Raw genomic sequence first — 19,691 nt, 5'->3', positions numbered from 1 at the left:
CCAGCCCAGCTCTCTCAGCCTGGCTCCAGAGCAGAGCTGCTCCAGCCCTCGCAGCATCTCCATGGCCTCCTCCGGCCTCGCTCCAACAGCTCCACGTCCCTCTTGTGCTGCTGCCCCAGAGCTGGATCAGGGCTGCAGGAGGGGTCTCCCCTTCACACAGCAGGGGGGCAGGATCCCCTCCCTGAGCTGCTGCTCACGCTCTGGGGGTGCAGCCCAGCACAGGGGTGATGCGGTATCATGAGAGTGATGCTAATGAATTTCTCCTATCCCAAACCTGAACTATTCCCAGCCAGGAAAAGGTTACTGACAGATCCATCCTAACCACCACCACCACTAAAGCACACAGTAATATTTCAGTACAGACAAGGAATACATAATGCATAAAGATGAATTCACACAATGGCAGCGTGATATGGATAAAACCAGTTGGGAGCCATCAACTCCTCTATGTCTGTCTCCCAGCAGAGATCAATGTGGGTTTTTCCCCCCCCTCAGCGAATCTTTGTGTGTCTCAATTTATCCTGTGGAAGTGTACCATGGAATTAGCATGACAATGGTTTAATTAGCCAGTGCTGCTGATGAAGATTTAATACTTGTATTTTCCAGCTGAATTACAGAAGGGTGACATTAAACGTTACATTTATTGGATGTATTAAGATGAGCAGACACAAAACTGATGTCTCCTGACATTTTCTAGGCAGGAAAGTGCCATCAGAACTATTTTGAATGAAAGCTCCGGAGTTTTAAGTTAAAACAAAACCTACCCATCTACATCTTTCATTTATGCAACCATTGGTATTTTGCAACTCAAGAGCCCAAACAGCAGGTTTTCCTGGGGGGTAGAAGTTGGGCTTCCTATGACATAGCCCAAGCAATAGGCAGACATGAGTTTGCTGGGCAGACTCCAACATCTGGTTCCATGTATACATTTTAAAGTCCTGCAGCAATCTCAAAGTTAGAAGGTTTTGGTACCAAACCGAGGTTTTGTAAGTGACAAAAAAAAGGAATTTCAAGGCGATCAAACGAGGAAAACCAAAGACATTCACCCTGCGCACATCACTACTGAGTGCCCAGTGAGCAGATGCCTCCCTGGTCCTGCAGAGGGAGCACGGGTCAGCGAGCATCTATTGAGGAGGCAACTCGTCCTGGTCCATCCAAAGCAAGACCTGCTCTGGAGTCTGTTATATTTGGAATATAACATATATTCTATCTGGAATATATAACATAATATATCTGGAATCCTGCACTTCCTCTTCTTTAAACAAGGCTGTTCCAGGGGGATTACGTTGGGGCTTTTATAAGCTTTACCCAGTATAAATCCTACTTCTGTAATCCTCCCCTTTGCAGCCCATCAAACCCTTCATCCATTCAGTGCAACTGGGCAGAGAGCAACCCAAACCCCAGCTCTGAGAGACTCTCAGAGGGGGTCCCATGCTGGGTACTTGCTTTAAGAACAGCAGACTGGGGGCTGAACTCCAGCTCAAGCTTTACAAAGCCCTGCTCTAATGCCATGTTTGATGCTCTCTTCTTGCCAGCAGCTTTCCATCAAGAATGGAGGGAAAAGAGACTCTTTCGCTTCAATTTTCCCTCTTGTTTAACCGCAACACAAGTTAAATGTATTTTTGCCATTGCAAATGGGCCCTGGGTGAGGGAAGCAGAACAGCTTTGCACTGTTCAGCTGGTGATAAAGGCCAGCAAAGCCCCTGAGGGCGCTGGCCATACAAAACCTGGAAGGAGCAATGCTCTGTTCCAGCTCCCAAGCCATGTCCCATATGGAAGCGGCTCAGATGGCAAAGTCGGTTACATTACAGCACCCAGGCACTTCAGTAAGCAGGAAATCAAGGGATCTTCATGCTGCTGGCGATGTAAGAGCGTGCACTTGCAGCTGAGGGATGAGCTGGTGGGAAACCCCTTAGAGGAGGGTTCCAAGTATCATCAGTGAGGCTGCCAGCTGTGGTGGAGAACAGATGTTTGCAGCAGCACCATTCACATTATGATAATCTCTGCTGCCAACAGATTCAGCCTTTATAAAGCCATTTCCAACCTCTAGCTTCAGCACACGCCGGTGTGAGTTTGTGGAGCACAAACACAGCAGTAGGTTAAGCTGAACATCACGCATAGATGTTCACCACCTTGCGATCCTTCCTCCAGCTAAAGATGCACATAGCTCATCAACATTAAACCGTCCTTATGCTCACCTTATTCTCCTCTTTCCCAAGCAGATTTGCCAGAGCAGCCTTGTCTCCTACTCCTGATAGGATCTGTCAGCAGAAAATATCCCCTCCATCACACACACTTACTCCTCTGCAGCTGAGCTCTTGTTTTGGGAATGCTTTGATGCAACTATTCCATCATTCTCTCTCCTGTCCAACATGAACACTAGTTTTGATTCAGAGACCCAAAGTGCTAGGGGTGTTTTCAAAGCATTTACTGGCAATATGACAGCCCTTTTGTCTCTGTTTTTATCTTGTCCAGCAATGGGGTAGCCAGAGGTAAGACCTGGCCTCATTTTGTATTAAAACCAGGTAAAAAAGCTGGTTTTGCAGCCTCACCAAGACACAGAAGCCAGCTTTGCTGGTTCACCACTATGTCTGATTCTGCTGCAACTCTAACAGCTGCTCAACACACCTGGAAAGATGCTCTTCCATCAGGAGCAAATGGAAAAACCACGGGGGTTAAATGGGGCATGCAACACGATCTCCAAGAATCCCACCCAAACCCTGCACGAGGCCATCGGACAAGAAAGGGTTGTGGAAGAGGAGCTTGATCTGTTACCACCTTGGGGCTCAAGCATACAGAGGGGGAACATTCAAGCACAAAGGCACATTGAACCCAACCAAACCTTTCTGAACAAACCCAACGGAGATGTGGCTGCAGAGGTCAGTGACCACCTCCACACCCCTCCAGTGCATCCCATCATTCTTACCATCAGCCAGGTGGGGAAAGGCACCTTGCGAAGGATGTGGGAGCTGTCGGAGGTGACCGACTGGACACCAGCACACCACAGGATGGAGTACAGCCAGGGCTCGTTCACAGTGTAGAGATTCACACTCAGGTTTGCCATGGTGTAGTCCCTGCCAGGAGACAGACAATGGTGAGATGCGAGTCCCCCAGCAAACATCAGGCCCTAGTCTCTAAGAGTAGAGCCGTTGCCATCAGCCACTGCTGTTATCACACATGTATTGGGTTTGGATTGCTTGGAATAGATTTATAACAGAGCAGAGTCACTTCATAAGCAACCCAAGGGCATTACAAGCAAATGGTTTGAACTTGAGAGGTTTCTTCACCACCTGGATGCTCTCCAACCCAAGCCACAAACCATCAGATACTTCCTTATGAATGATGGAGAGAAGGCTGCATGGAGACCTCAGAGCAGCCTTCCAGTATCTGAAGGAGGCCTATAAGGATGCTGGGGAGGGACTCTTCATTAGGGACTGGAGTGATAGGACAAGGGGTAACGGGTTCAAACTGAAACAGGGGAAGTTCAGGTTGGATCTAAGGAAGAAGTTCTTTACTGTGAGGGTGCTGAGGCACTGGAATGGGTTGCCCAGGGAAGCTGTGAATGCTCCATCCCTGGCAGTGTTCAAGGCCAGGTTGGACAGAGCCTTGGGTGCCATGATTTAGCGTGAGGTGTCCCTGCCCATGGCAGGGGGTTGCTACTGGATGATCTTAAGGTCCTTTCCAACCCTAACTATTCTATGATTCTATGGAGCAGCGCGTTCGTGTACCAAGCGCCTCATCACGTTGATGTAAAATCCACATCTGGCTCAGATACCTGTAACACTTCATTGGCAGTTTGCTTAATTAAAAACTGAGAGATGTGTTTCCAACATCAATTCCTACAACTTCCATGCCCTTGTTTTGAGGACAGTTGCAGAGTTTCCAGCTTCCTGAGGTCATTTTCCAAGCAGCTGAAACCCCAAGCTGCAGTACAGGAGCTGTCAGCAGCAAAACAAGCACTGACAGTGGACTCCTTGTACCCATACAATTTGCATTAATTACTCTGTCTCCCTCTCTATGCAGCAGAAGCATCACTAATCTCCCTCACATGGACAGTACAGAGATTAATCCTTGCAGTTTAATATCAGGAAAGCACTTTGAGGTGGAAGGGCACTGTATAAGATGTGGACATCTCAATGCTCACAACATGATCAAGCTGCTTCAAAGGCTAAGGGATGCTCAAGGGTGGTTGTAGCAATGTTACATCTAGAGGCTGATGTCTGGGGGACTGAAAGAACTGTGTTAAACCAGGGCTTGTTGAGCTCCCTCTGGCTTGCACTGCAGGACTGCAGCAATGCTGATGGGCACCACAAGGCCTTCAGAATGATAGAAACAATCAGGTTGGAAAAGCCCTTTTAGCTCATCCAGTCCAACCATCACCCCAGCACTGCCAAGGCCACCACTAAGCCATGTCCCTAAGTGCCACATCTATTCATCTGTTAAATACCTCCAGGGCTGGTGACTGCAGCCCTGCCCTGGGCAGCCTGTTCCAATGCCTGAGCACCCTCTGGGGCAGGAATTGTTCCTCAGCTCCATCTAAACCTGCCCTGGTGCAGCTTGAGGCTGGTTCCTCTTGTCCCATCCCTTGTTCCTTGGGAGCAGAGCCCAGCCCCTCCTGGCTCCATCCTCCTCTCAGGCACTTGTAGGCAGCCATCAGGTCCCCCCTGAGCCTTCTCTTCTCCACACTGAACCCCCCAGCTCCCTCAGCCCTTCCCCATCACGTCTGGGCTCCAGGCCCTGCACCACCTCCATTCCCCTTCTCTGGCCCTGCTCCAGCACCTCAATATAGTCCTCTCCATGAAACAGGATGAAAACCAGGCAGGCACTACCCTGCAGTTAAAGCACAGCATTAGTTTTAAAGGTGAAAAGCTAGACTGATTGCAGACAGCCATGGGAAAACACCACTGGGTGACACTGGATAGGAGCACACACCCAAACAGCTGCAGGCTCAGCTCTTCCCTACTTCCAGCCCAAACATGCTCCCAAATAAACCAGCTCCTTTGGAGATACTGGGAGGAACCCCACAATGTGCCAATCTCATTAAAGAGGAGACTGGAGCAGTCTCAATAGATGCCACAGGACAGTAATGAAATGGATGGATAATCTGCGATAAGAAATTCCTGAAAGCATACCCAGACTTTGGAGTAATCAAGATGCTGTGATAGTAACTCTGGAGCAGATGAAGCCAAGCAAAGGTCAGGAGCTAATGGGGATGAAACAGCACTGGGAGGTACTTTGTGTGAAAAGCCTTCACTTTTCCCCAGAGCTGACAGGGTACTAAGAACCAGACAATTCCTATGTTTTATTTCAAACAGGATCATCACATAATGAATTCAAATCAGCTCCTGGGAACATTCTAGGAGATGGGTAGGGATAAGCTTGCACAGCTCAAGCTTTCGACAGCAAAATCATCTGAAAAGGTAACTCTGTGCAGATAAAACAGCCTGGGACGAGCAGAGAAGATGCTGCGGGGCCAGGGATGCAGGAGGATGCTCAGAGCTGTGAACACCCACTGTGGAGCACATGGGCTATGCCACGAGAGGGGCTGTACCTGACATCCTCATTCGTGACCTTGGTGTAACGCAAGTTGAGCTTGACGATGCCCTTCTCCCTCATGCGCTCTGCATCCAGCTTGAGGCCAGAAGTCTGCTGGAAGCCCGGTGCTATGTGTCTGACCAGCTGCCTCTCCGCGTCCGGCAGCCACATCACCTGCAACACAGAGCATGGTAGAGGTGGTTCACACGAGGCAGCACTGCAGGCAGCCAGGTTACACCAAGCCAGAAGCTAAATCACAAGAGGGACTGCCTCGTTTGTCAGGCAAATGGTGTCGGAGACGATTACAGCCCCCACATCTTGAATCAAATGTGTTTCAGGTTTATTCTTGAGCACAAAGGATGTGCAAAACTCACTTGGAGGTAAAAAGGGTTGAGGTATGAAGGGATTACACTAAAGGCTCATGAGGAGACATGAAGCATCCTTAAATCCTGATTTTCCTGTCCAGTTCAGGGCACGAAGAGAACTAAGGACACAAGGCTAAAACTGACAGTGTAGACATGATGCACACGAGAAACTTTTCATAACCCCGTCGTTACAACTAGTTTTATTCACCCTCTTTCATCAGGGTCTATGTCTACCGCAGCCCAGGGCAAGGATGTCTCTAAGCTCATACCATGCTTTGAAAGTGTGTCAAATGAATTACTGCTCACAAGCTCAGCTGACGGATGTGAAGTGGATGCAGGAAACAAGCTGGGCAGTGCCGGTGATCAAGGCCGGGTTGGACAGAGCCTTGGGTGCCATGGTTTAGTGTGAGGTGTCCCTGCCCATGGCAGGGGGGTTGGAACCGGATGATCTTAAGGTCCTTTCCAACCCAAACCATTCTATGATTCTATGGCTTGTGCCATGCAGAGGCTGGGCCCAACCTGATGATCTCTGCAGAATCACTGTGCACTGCATTGCTTGTTTAATAATCTAGTGACACTCATCACAGAATCATCATAGAATGGTTTGGGTTGAAGGGACCTTAAAGCTCCTCCAGCTCCAACCCCTGCCACAGGCAGGGACCCCTTCCACTAGAGCAGCTTGCTCCAAGCCCCTGTGTCCAACCTGGCCTTGAACACTGCCAGGGATGGGGCAGCCACAGCTTCTCTGGGCACCCTGTGCCAGCACCCTCACAGGGAAGAGCTTCTGCCTTCTATCCAGCTAATGTCTAGTTGGGTCTCTCGGGGCCCCTCTCAACACTTGCCTGCCCTCACAGGGAAAGCTCATTTCCTTATACACAGCAGGAACACCTCCCATTGCAGTTTATGACCACTGCCTCCCATCCTGACATGCAGCTCGGTGAAGAGCTTCAGTTCAGCTTCCCAACAACCTCCTTGCTGGTGCTGGAGAGACCTAATAGCAGCTCTTCAAAGTCTTGTCTTTTCCAGGATGAAGAGACTCAGTTCCCTCAGCACTTCTTGCTATATCCAGCCCCCTAACCCAGCTGGTGGCCTCCGCAGGTCTCACCCCAGCTTATCTGCCATGTATCAGCGAGCCCCACATTGAACATGATTGTTGAGTAAGGGGAATAATCACTTCCCTCCATCTACCAGCTATACTAACATTAGTACAACACTCTCTCAGGGCTTCTCACTACCAGGGTATACTGCTGCATCAGCAGTCACCTTGGGTAGCTTTCAGAGGTCTATGGTAACCCCAGCCTCTAGGGCCACCAGCCTGGAGTCGCAGTCTTTTCCAGCATGACTTCCTGGAACAGAGTGGCATTTCCAATTAAGTCTTCAAAATGGATCCCACCAGACTTGATACCCAAATGAAGACACTCAAGGATTCAGGGAAACCCATAAGGAGGGCAATTTTGGGACCATACCCAACCTCACGGAACTCACAGCCTGCTGCTGAATTCCCGATGCCAGGATGGTTTCCAGGGTGACGTTGATGTAAGTGCTGTAGTAGGGATGAGCTGATGGCAGGTTCTGGAAGTTCAGGATGAGCGATGTGTTGTCCTTGATCACCTCCAGCATATCTGCCAGCTTGCAGACCGACTGGTTGGCAGCTTCCAAGTAGTCAGACCTTGAGAGAGACCCGGCCGTCCAGAAAGGGTCGTTCTGGAAGCAAAGCACATCCCAGTCTTAGTGCCATGAACTCCACACTACCCCAATACAGGTGAAGACCCTTTTCTACCCCACCTTGGCAACACTGGGGCACGTGGACAGCTACTGTTGGTGATCATATTGCAGCTCACTCAAGTGTTTCTCTGTGCCCCAGTTCCCCTACTTAAGGAGAAGCGGCAGATCCTTACTGAAAGCAAGGTGTTCTGGACAGGTCACCCCATTTCCAGAGGAAGAGCAGAGCTATAGGGTAAGTAATGTCATTTTCCATGGTAGTGAACTCACACTGTACTTTCTCACACCATGTTCACAATCACCAAGTGACCAGAGAGCAGCTAAGGGCTGTTAGAAGAGATGGGCTCCTCACTTAAGGACATTCAGGAACATCAACATCAAAGCACATCCCAAAAAGTATCCTTCCAGAGGGTGTTTGGGCTCTTCTCATTTGGCAAGGAGCAGTTTCCCTGCATTCCCACAACCACATGTGCAAGTTTCTGCGTAACATACCATACAGACATCCCCATCACACCTCCAGATCAGCTCAGATCAGAATGGCGATGAAGCCATGGTGGATTCAGGTTTCCACCGAGCAAGAACCCAAGCAAGCATAGAAAACCAGTACCTGCAGCAATGCCTCAGCAAGCCATGTTCAAGCTTATATTGGAGGGGACCTTAAAGCTCATCCAGCTCCAACCCCCGAGCTTTAAGGTCCCTTCCATCCCAAACCAGTCAAGGAGTCCATGATACTTGGCTCCAAGGACACCCTCGCCATGGCCATACGCACCCGTAGGAACCACTCTCCAGCATTGAGCTTTTCCAGGTCAGTCCAGTTGAACATGGAGGAGTGCTCGTAGGCCCGCTCTGGAAACACTTCCTCCACGTTCGTTGTTCTCCTGAGTGTCTTGTCGTGCATCAGAAATGGCACTCCATCATAGCTGCAAAGACAGGCAGAAGGCCCTATTTACAAGGTCAGAAGACACAACCATGTACACGGTACTGCATAAATGCCTGTTCCCACTCCAGCTTCTCGCACAGCTTCACATCACACTCGTTGTGAAGACCTCAACCAGCTTAACACATCCCCAGCAGCCTCAATATCCTTTGATGCACCCAGAGGGCAAAGTCTCTTAGATACCTGCTAGGTGTTTGCAGTCAATTCATACACTGACTGACCCCATCCATCTCTAGATGGCTACTAGAGTGCCAAACTCTAGTAGCTTGGACAAGAACATCCACTTTGAAAGCTCACACAAACCAAAGCTTTCTGCAGGATCTGTAGCTCCCAATATCAGAGGTTTTCCATATCCTGCTTGAGGTTTTCCATACCCCAAACTATTCCCAAATTGCTAATAGTAGATGATGAGAAAGATTCCAAGGGCTCTCAGACTACAGAGAACAAAGTGGTGACAGGCTTTCAGCAAGATGCAAGGGTTCCAAGGTACCAAAATTGTTCTGAAATTGCCTCTTCCCAGTTGAAAATGGATTTCAGGAAGCAGCCACGCTCACACGAGTCCATGCATCTGAAAGAAATCCCACCTTTCAGGTGGAACTAAAGAGCCAAATGCATGTCCTGTGGTTTATAAGCCATGCAGATGGCTTAAAAATAGTTCTGGGAAGCCAAAAGTGCTCTTTAAGCTTTCTTCCACTCCATTTTCTGTGATTGAATCAGTGATAACACCACACAAGGCAGTGATGGTTTCTATCCAGTGCAGGGGAATATTGTCTGCACTCAGGAATCAAGATAAACCCAGCCTGATTACAAGGACATTTTCCTAAGCAAGGAACCCGTCTTCATCATGGGAGATTCAGATAAGGTCTGGAAATGAGATGAGGTTTCAATACAAACCCCATCTGAATGAGGAGCCAAGTCACAGCACTCACCCCGAGAGCCAGAGGGAAAACCTCACTTGTAGATGATGGAGCAAATGCTGCCTCTGCTTCACCATTGCCTGCAGAAGTCCCTTATCACAAAGGCCACTGGCATCTTTGTTTGCTATTTCTAGCATGCACTGTGCCAACGACTTCCTCCCCAACCCACAGCACCACGCTGACACAGCAATACCATGCTCAGCAGCACACTGCGCTGCTGCAGTCACAAGGGGCTTTAATAAATACAGTTAAAAAGAAGAAAATAAGCTAAGCAACTGCAGAATTAAAAGTGTGGAGTGTTTAAGGGAGATAGGAGCTCAAGTCTTAACATCTCATAGCACAGCATCATCAGATACTGTTAAGCCTTAACCGCAGCGTGGAAAACCTATGGGGGCACTTCACATTTGCTCCTTTCCTTTCTAATCCTTCCCTTTACAGTCACTCAGCGCTACTCAAGTCTAACCACAACCTATTACAGGCACAGGCTGGCTAAAAGTACTTCAGAGACAGAAGTCAGAGCTTTAGAAGAGATGCGAGGGGAGGTAGGGGATGAGAGGAACACACAGGGAGACTGTGCTGCTGCTTGAAGCGAAGTTGGCTTTATAACCAGGGCCACCCCGTTTAGGGTCTGTGATGGGTAAGGAGCAGGGTGTGATGGGTCTGAGTGCATGTCCAAGCAGCTCACCCATGGCAAATACATGCCTAGAAGAACATGAAGACATCCCAGGAGGGATATCCTGGACCCATCGAGACACAGGCACAAAGAGCATCTCTCAATGGGATAAGGAGAGCAATAGGTCTTGTGCACAAACCCTTCCCAAAGCTGCTGCCAGCTGTATGGATAACTCACTTTTTGGTCTGAAGGTCAATGGAGTCCTCTTTTTATAGAGTTCTCCTTGAGAGGGCCTCAGATAAGTGGGCCATCAAGGGCATTAAGCTATGGATGCTTGGAGTGCTCCTCTGGGATAGCTGATGAGTGGCAACAGGGAAAGTTCTTGGAGCTTTTCCAGCTCTCCTCCTCCCAAAAGTCCACTTTTCTCCTTGGCCTGTGCTAATAGAAGCAACTGATTCAGCCATGTGAGCGAAGTGCTTGTCTGGGCAGGCAAGCAGTTGTCCCTTCACAACTGTTAATGAACTAACTTTGGAAAGAACAGGAATTGCATCACATACATCCCAATTCACACTTCATCTTTCCACAAGGACCTTCCGCTCCCAAGTGGGAAGAAACTACTTTAGCTTTTGTTCTCAAACAATTATACAAAGATAAAAATAAGCCCTGTAACATTTAACCTTCAGAAGCCCATCTTCCACCAGGCAAAAAGATCTTTCCATCAACACCAACCTCTAACGTGGTCAGGGAAAAATAGGAGCTCTGAGTCTTTCTTGTGTTTATAACTGGAACTGAAAGAAACTGAGGGATCAAGGGGCGATGGGCTCAGACTGAAACAGGGGACGTTCTGGTTGGATACAAGGAAGAAGTTCTTCCCTGTGCGGGTGGTGAGGTGCTGGAACAGGGTGCCCAGAGAACTGGTGAATGCTCCATCCCTGGCAGTGCTCAAGGCCAGGTTGGACAGAGTCTTGGGTGCCATGGTCTAGTGTGAGGTGTCCCTGCCCATGGCAGGAGGTTGGAACTGGATGATCCTGAGGTCCTTTCCAACCCAAAGCAGTCTGGAATTCTGTGATCACCAAGATATGGCATTACAGCTCCCTTTGTGCCACTTATGCCCTCTTGCACATCTATGTAATTCATGCAAAAAACACAGCTCAGAGAAGGAATAAGAGTATTAAAGAATTATCAAGCTCCTGGAACAATGAACAGATCTTGAAATAACCCCCTCTAAATGTCACTAAATTGGTCTTGTCTTCCTGCAAACGAAGATGAGTTTCACAGCAAAGGTGTCCAGGCTCTTCCACCTGGACAACTTCACCTTCAATCATCATCTCAAGGAAACCATTAGCATCCTCTGTGCATTACAAATGGAGACACAGCTAGGAGTTATCAGAGGTGTTGACCACGAGAGCCCTTTTTCAATGGGAAAAAGCAGCAGTAACCAGACACACACCAGATAGGAAAGACCCATCTGCATGGATTGGGCCATCCACTGAGAGCCTCAGACTGAAGACCACACTGGCTTACCTCAGTACAACATCAGCTTGGACTCCATACATCTTCTGCTCCACTGCCTTCTGGAAGGACATCAGAGTGTTTTCTGGTGCCAGCTATGGGGGGAAATAAAAAACAATGAGAGATTAATACTCAGTGAAGAGTTTATGAAGTAGTGGATGCTGAGAGGAAGATTTAGACATATTAGGGAGCCAAGACAATCTTGGTTTGCAGACTCCATAGCAGCCAGTTACACTGGAGTACCAGCATCCCTCAGGCAGGATTGCATCTTACTGAAGTCTGAAGATGACCAGTGCATTTAACTCCATTGATGGTCTTCTCACACAGAGAGTTCAATGCAGAGCTATTATGACCTGCAATACCAGAAACCCATGAGCTCAAGGTCTGGTGCAATATTAGTGTATGAGAGATTTGCTCACCAGCGTGGTTCCCAAACAGTGGCTTGCTGGAGATCCCCATGAAGCAGTTGTTAATGTGATGCCAATTCTCTATCCATGGGTTATATCTACAGCTATTAAAATACCTTAACAGTTCTTCATTCTCCTACTGTTCTAAGTAAACAGCGATTACAACATCATTATAGCAAGAAGAAAGCCCATAAACCAGAGTATTATCCATACCATGGAGAACAACTGCAACAAAGGTTCTGTAGCACATTTTATTTCCACATCTACTCATTCAATCAAGTCATCTATTGCTCAGACTCAAAATCAGATCATTCCTCTAGTAACAAATTGTCTAGTTAGTTTAGCAACTAGAAAAATATCTTTAAGCCTTGAAAATGTATCCCCATGGCTATTGTGGATGAGGACTCATAACTTACCTCATATTTCATTCTGTGGAATGGAGCAGATGGTAACAAGATTTGGGTTTGTTTAAAAGCAACACAGCGTGAAAGCAAACACTTTGGTTTTCTACAAACCAATACAGTAGCTAGCCCCAAAATAGCCATAAACCAATACCGGGCACACCAGATACAAACCACCACAACTATGGAGGAAATACTGCCAAGTTTTCTGCACTGAAACACAAGCACATCAAAATAAAGCTAGTTTTAAAGCTTTTCTGGTTTCCAATTTGCTTTCAGGCTTGGGGCACCTCTAACCCCATTTTCCACCCATCTCTGCACCACCAGCATCAGTAGGTTCCCATCAAGACGCAAGGAGCATTCACAAGCCGTGATTTTCATGGCGTTCGGAAGAGGAATAATTACAACTAAGGCCTAAATACACCATGAAATAAGCACAATAAACACCTGCTCGAGAGTTTAAGGTGTCTCTGAAAATCACTTGCTTTTTATAAGCTGATCACCTTCAGTGCTTGGGTCAGCAGAGCTTTAGGGTACAATCATCAGAGCTAATGTCAGCAACAGCCTTCGCATAGCTCCGGTATCTCTCCACTCAACTCCTCCGGCTCAAGCCACCATCAATACTGGTTCATTTCTGTTTGTTCTAAGGAGACACAGAGCCACGTTATCCTCTCAAAAAGGCTCCCAGTCAAAGCCTGGCTTGTCTAGGTGAAGGCAGAGTCAACACCCCCATCACACACACTGGTACAACCCAGCGCTGGGTCACACAAGGTCGGGCTAAAAGAGCTTGTTGCAGTAGCTGCACGATGCTCAGAGCTGTCAGCAGGGAGCAGCAGGCACAAAGATCTGAAGATCCCATCGGATTTGCTCTATCTCCTTGGGTGGCTTTCAGCATCTTGGGTTTCCTCTCCCAAGGGGAACAGGGCAAGGTGATGCCCTTTCCACAGGGTAATGCTCAATGTTTGCTTACGGAGACAGCAGCAATCACAGGGCAATAAAGTGAGTAGTCTTTAAACAATAGATAGCTGAGCTAGAGAAACCAAAGGGCAACACAAGACCACCAGCCTGTCAGGATGATGCTGGGTAGATGCAACACAAGTCCATAGACTCACAGAATCGATCAGGTTGGGAAAGCCCTTTAAGCTCATCCAGTCCAACCATTGCCCACCACTGCCAAGGCCACCACTGCCCCATGGCACTGAGGCCTCGTCTCCATGGGGTGTGAACACTGCAGCCCTGCCCTGGGCAGCCTCTTCCAATGCCTGAGCACCATCTCTTTACGTGACTTAATGATCTATCAGGTCTTTTCCAGCCTAGTTGATTATATGATCCTATAGTAGTGATGTTCATGCATATAACGCTATAATACAGCCTGCGGGGAGTTTTAAAACTCAGTGCACTATAACAGTTCCATCATCCTCAGCATTCAAGTCAGTTGCTACTGAGCTTAACCCCATGGAGTTAAAGTGATCCCAGCCCCAGGAGTGGAGTATTCCATTCCTGCCTCATCTCTAGCCCCTACAGAGATTGCAGACTAAGCTTCACTCTTCAGTAAGGGTGAAACTTAACTGGATCCCATTGAGGACTGCGTGTGGCTGGTCATTTATGAGGCACATCTATTCCTTTCCCAGGAATATAACCCTAATGAGAGATAGATAAACCTACAAAACTCTGGTCAGCCCTGGGTTGAAAATGCAGCTGTGCAAAGGAAACAACATTTGAGACTGTTCTATAGGAATACACACTTTGAAGCTGTAACATCACAGAACCCCAGCCTGGTTTGGTTTGGAAGGGACCTTAAAGCTCCTCCAGGTCCGACCCCTGCCACGGCCAGGGACCCCTTCCATAGAGCAGCTTGCTCCAAGCCCCTGTGTCCAACCTGGCCTTGAGCACTGCCAGGGATGGGGCAGCCACAGCTTCTCTGGGCACCCTGTGCCAGCGCCTCAGCACCCTCACAGGGAAGAGCTTCTGCCTAAGAGCTCAGCTCAGTCTCCCCTTGGGCAGGTTAAAGCCATTCCCCTTGGCCTGGCCCTACAGGCCCTTGGCCAAAGCCTCTCTCCAGGTCTCTTGTAACCCCCCTTTAGGTATTGGAAAGCTGCTATATATAAAACATATAACATGTTTATATTGCACCTGAAGTTTCCCTTTTCCCTCCCTTTAGGTTTTTATGTATATAACTTCAACTATGAATTGCATAAACTTCCAGCACGTATCTATGACCATTTCTGATGACACAGTACTGATCTTGCATTAATAGCTTAGATATCACACTTGAACTGCAAACTTCCACATATGGCTGGCTCATCTTCATCACAAGACCACTGGAAGTGAAGAGCATCACGGATGGATGAACATCTCTCCCTGCTCTGAATCAGCAAACAGCACGGATGTCAGCAGAAGAGCTCTCCATAACGCCATGCCCTATGTGTGCTGGGCAGTCTCTATAACACCACAATGCTATTACTCGGCAGCCTGATTCCCCGTGTGTCACAAGCTTTTGAAAAGTAGATTATACGTAAGCCTCGCAGGCAAAGATGTCATCTTCCTGTGAGCACGTGGTGGGTAAGCTCCTAACCTGGCCAGAGCCACTTATCTTGATATAAATAATAGCACCTCCAAATGAGTCCATCAGTGATGCAGAAAGCTGCCCTCCCTGGTTTCCAAGCCTCTTGGTCAATCCTAGCCTTGAAGGGACTGAACAAGCCACTCACCAATGAGTGAGTAACCTAGTAAAGGTCAAGCAGAAAGCAAGGAAAGCAGTTTTAACCCTGTCCCTATTCCCAAAGGCTCTCCTGGCACTACTTTGGAGGCAGGCTTTTTTTTTGTGTGTGTGGGGTTCATATCCCCTGCAATATGAATCTATTGTGAAAAGGGAAAATCTGAGATGTATTTCCATCATCCCACCCTGTTTCCCTACAAGAAGGGGGGAGTGAAGCCCCAAATCAGCATGTTTTAAGTAGAGATGCAGCCAAGTGGGACAGTTGCTGGCACAGGAATTACTTGGTGAATGCTAAGCTTTTGTTAAAAGGCTTCACAGCAAAACTGCAATAACTATAAATAAATGCATAATTTTCCTGCTTAGATTACTCTCTGGCTCTGTCCAGTTTGTTGTATAAGTTTCCTCCTTGATCCAATACATTCTAGTGTCCAAAATCTAAACCCAGGTTTGCATCCGTGCATTGATGGGATGCAATCAATTACTAAAGTAACCCAGTGCTAAAGTAAAGGCAGCCCTGGGACACAATGCAAGGATTTCACCCCCAAACCTCTCTCCTATATACACCACACCAACACCCACTGCAAGCCAGACAGACCCTGTGCAAGGTTTCAAGTGGCTGTTCACACTTGGTTTGATAGGCTCATCCCTTGCAAAACTCGGGTTACTTCCATTGCTTTCTGCTCACAGAGACACAGCAAGTGATTCCTAGAGAGCTACCCATGAATTGACTCATTCTGACTATTTTTATGCTTAGAAGTCAATGGCAAGTGTGTTCAAATGGAGTCGAGAGCTTTGGACCTTCCTTAATGAAGATTATAGCAGCGTGCTAGTCAAGGCAGGGTAGCCCTGCCAGAGGTGGACATCACTACACTGCGTTTCTCCTTTAATTAGCCAGGTCTCCAGAAACCACCATCACAAATCACTGCATCATTTGCATGTTGGGGATGCTACCGAAGAAGCTTGCACAGGAGAACTGAAGTCATTCCCCTGCACTGTGCGCTGAGCTGCACTAAAGGATTGGATGCTTGCTCCATCAATAGGCTTTAAAGATACTTTCTCATCTTTCTGTAAACATGAGCATCATTTTTGGTGTTTTCATGTTCTTTATCTCTCCTTTCCAGTCTCAATCTCCTCATGAGACAATAACTGGGCTGATAACACAAGGTAATACCTGGAAAACTGTATTTTCCTTCCATAAAAAGACACCCTTTGGTGTTCCTTGTATGGGGTGGGATCTGCCAGGACGTTGGATTTCAGCATTCGTGCCCCATTGTATCAGGTCACTAGGAGGCAATAACAATACTGTTTAAAACAGAAAATGAAATATGTCTTTAATCCCCATGAATTCAAGGTATTTTAGAGGAAATCCGCATCTGCCATCTCTGGGAACAGCTCAAGTAGATCAAAAGGAAGTGACAAGAGCACAAGACAAAAAGAGAAAATGAAAAAGGATTGCTTTGGCCAACCGGATAAATTCATAAGCAGAAATCACAGAATGGATTGAGTTGGAAGGGACCTTAAAGCTCATCCAGCTCCAACCCCTGCCACAGGCAGGGACCTTCCACCAGAGCAGCTTGCTCCAAGCCCCTGTGTCCAACCTGGCCTTGAACACTGCCAGGGATGGGGCAGCCACAGCTTCTCTGGGCACCCTGTGCCAGCGCCTCAGCACCCTCACAGGGAAGAGCTTCTGCCTTATCTCCAACCTGAACTTCCCCTGTTTCAGTTTGAACCCATCACCCTTTGTCCTATCCCTACAGTCCCTGATGAAGAGTCCCTCCCCAGCATCCTTGTAGCCACCTTCAGATATACCTACATGCAGGAGATAACACATTACTGTTGTACTGCACACACAAAAAGCTGCAGTTTGATTTAATGAAAGACTTCCTGACCTTAGGCAGTTGCATATCAATGAACACAAGCCTTTCTCCAGGTCTGACAGAAGATGCTAATTGTGATTGTTACTATGGATTAGACCAACAGACAGGTTAACTGGCCATATTTCTAGTAGGTGGCTGTGCACAAGATATACAGCAAAGCAAATGCTTTTCAGCAGCACAAACAGTACAAACCAAAGTACTTCAGAGCCCTCAAAGTCATCCCAAAGAGGTGGCAGCAAAGTTTTGGCACCCAAAATAAGACGAAATAAAGGCCCTCAAAACCATCAAGAAGAAAATCTCCTCTCAAATGATAGAAAGAAATAACCAGCTCTTCTTCAACAGTTGAAAGCTCTCCAATAAGCCATGATCTGAACCAGAAGTATTCATTACTGTTTCTATCTATAGTTGGCACCACAAGATGACAAAAAGGCATCTCTGGGAGAACACCAACGTATATTGGAGGCTTTGGTTCAGGTGTCAAAAAGTCCCAAAACCAAAACAAGTTTGCCTGGAGAAGAGAAGGCTCCAGGGAGAACTTGGAGTAGCTCCCAGTGCCTAACGGGGCTGCAGGAAAGCTGGAAGAGGGGCTTTGGACAAGGGCCTGTAGGGCCAGGCCAAGGGGAATGGCTTTAACCTGCCCGAGGGGAGACTGAGCTGAGCTCTCAGGCAGAAGCTCTTCCCTGTGAGGGTGCTGAGGCGCTGGCACAGGGTGCCCAGAGAAGCTGTGGCTGCCCAATCCCTGGCAGTGTTCAAGGGCAGGTTGGACACAGGGGCTTGGAGCAAGCTGCTCCAGTGGAAGGGGTCCCTGCCCGTGGCAGGGGCTGGAGCTTGAGGAGCTTTAAGGTCCCTTCAGCCCAAACCAGGCTGGGATTCTGTGAACTCCACATGTGCAAGACCATATTTGCTGGAGTTTTCCCAGGAACAGCAGGACACGCTCCCTGTTGAGGCAAAACATTCCCATGCAATAACCCAACAGGCAACCCTCAGCGCAATTAAATGCTGGCTTCCCACCAACATGCTTTGTCCTATTGCAATGGGTACTTTTCCACTCTGGAACTGTGCAAAGCCAATGAGTCAGTATGGCTGAAAACCCTCCTCCCAGCACAGTGTCCATGCTCAGCAAGGAGATGGGCATCATGTGTCGTGCAGGAAGGAGCTCAACAGCATGAGCACCGCATCCGTCGCTGTTAAGACATGCCAAAACCCAGCTGTACGTGTGGTTTGCCAAAAGACTTCATTCTGATGCTATTTGTAGCCTCGAGCTCTGAAATCAAGAGCTGGTCTTACCTCTGACACGTCTGAATGGTTTGCACAGGTTTTGGACCAACCACCACCTCTCTGGTCCCAGTAAAGGGATGAGTTTCCACACTTCGTGAAGGTTTCCAAGGAGATAGATGCAGCTCTTGCTCAACTAAGTCCTTGCTATCATTAATCCTTTGGGTGATTTACCTACCGTTTGAAATCAAAGGCCATCATGAGGAGCCTAATGATTTTTATATGGAATGCATATAGGACTAACAACCTAAAAGCAAGTAGGAATCAACACTTTGGACACCACCTTCAGATCTCAAAAGCAAAGACAACGTGCCTCAACCTGAAGCACCATGTGAAGAAAGACACTTGGGAGAAGACTTTAAATGGCAAATGACAGTTCCTCATTCCCATATCAGATTCAGTCCCAGCTTTTACCTTCTACCCTTGTTTTACCTATTCTCAGCATAAAGACAACATGTGTCAGCACAGGGAGAACACAGTCAAGTCTGTTTGTCATTGGAGACAAAAAGGAATTAGATATCTGGAGGAAGAATAAAAAAAAGGTGGAAGACCAAAGACAACAGATACCTGCTTATGAAATCACCAGAAAAGTTCAACATATTAATGTGCAAAAATACATATTTCATGTTTTGGGGTGTCAGACGATTGCTGTACCCATCAGGACAAGACCCTTTCCAACCAACACACACCAAGTGATGGATGGAACCCTCAATTCCAAGCACATTCCTGCTACAACCTTGATGCTCTCCTCATGGGAGTCCAGAAGGGCAAAAATGGATCTGGAGGATGAATAATTCATTCTAAAAGAGCCTTTGAAAAGAAGCTGATTGATTAACTAAGCACCTGCTAGGAGAAAGGTTTTTCAGCTAGCACCCTGCTGGCAATGGACATTAGCATAGCGAACAGTGGCCAGGACAGGATGACATTTAGGCAAGGGAAGGTAGGAGGAGTCAAGCAGAAGAGCCTTTCTAACAGAGAATTAAAGCTTGGGAGGGGGAATAGGATGATAGTGAAGGGATGTGGCTTGGAGGAGTGGTACTGCTACAACAAAGGGTCAGCCAGTGTGGGACCAGCAGCTCTCCTGCACCACAAAGACACGCTTCATCTGGGTACGGATGCCAGGATGGCTTCCTATTTTCATAGAAGAGTTCGGGTTGGAAATGACTTTAAGATCATCCAGTTCCAACCCTCCTGCCATGGGCAGGGATACCTCACACTAAACCATGGCACCCAAGGCTCTGTCCAGCCTGGCCTTGAACACTGCCAGGGATGGAGCATTCACAACCTCCCTGGGCAACCCATTCCAGCGCCTCAGCACCCTCACAGGAAAGAACTTCTTCCTTAGATCCAGTCTAAACTTCCCCTGTTTCAGTTTGAACCCATCACCCCTTGTCCTATCACTCCAGTCCCT

The 19,691-nt window shown here is 47.8% G+C and overlaps 1 protein-coding gene across 7 annotated transcripts in view; it reads right to left on the bottom strand.

The window, feature by feature from the left end:
- The window catches only part of GDPD5 (glycerophosphodiester phosphodiesterase domain containing 5), a 163,642-nt gene that overhangs the window by 9,184 nt on the left and 134,767 nt on the right, over positions 1-19,691 (bottom strand). For all 7 annotated transcript variants that reach the window (XM_062639166.1, XM_062639168.1, XM_062639167.1 and 4 more), the window contains exons 9-13: positions 11,614-11,696; positions 8,392-8,542; positions 7,386-7,604; positions 5,552-5,709; positions 2,927-3,074 (exon numbers count right to left, since the gene is read on the bottom strand). In XM_062639166.1, coding sequence (XP_062495150.1) covers positions 2,927-3,074; positions 5,552-5,709; positions 7,386-7,604; positions 8,392-8,542; positions 11,614-11,696 — 759 coding nt within the window. The remainder of the gene's footprint in view (positions 1-2,926; positions 3,075-5,551; positions 5,710-7,385; positions 7,605-8,391; positions 8,543-11,613; positions 11,697-19,691) is intronic.

This window comes from Pezoporus occidentalis, unplaced genomic scaffold (genome assembly GCF_034315485.1).
Source record: "Pezoporus occidentalis ecotype Australia unplaced genomic scaffold, CSIRO_AGI_Poc_V1 ctg6, whole genome shotgun sequence".
NCBI lineage: Eukaryota > Metazoa > Chordata > Aves > Psittaciformes > Psittacidae > Pezoporus > Pezoporus occidentalis.
Note: the sequence above shows the minus strand (reverse complement) of the source record. Positions and strands in the feature narration are given on the sequence as shown.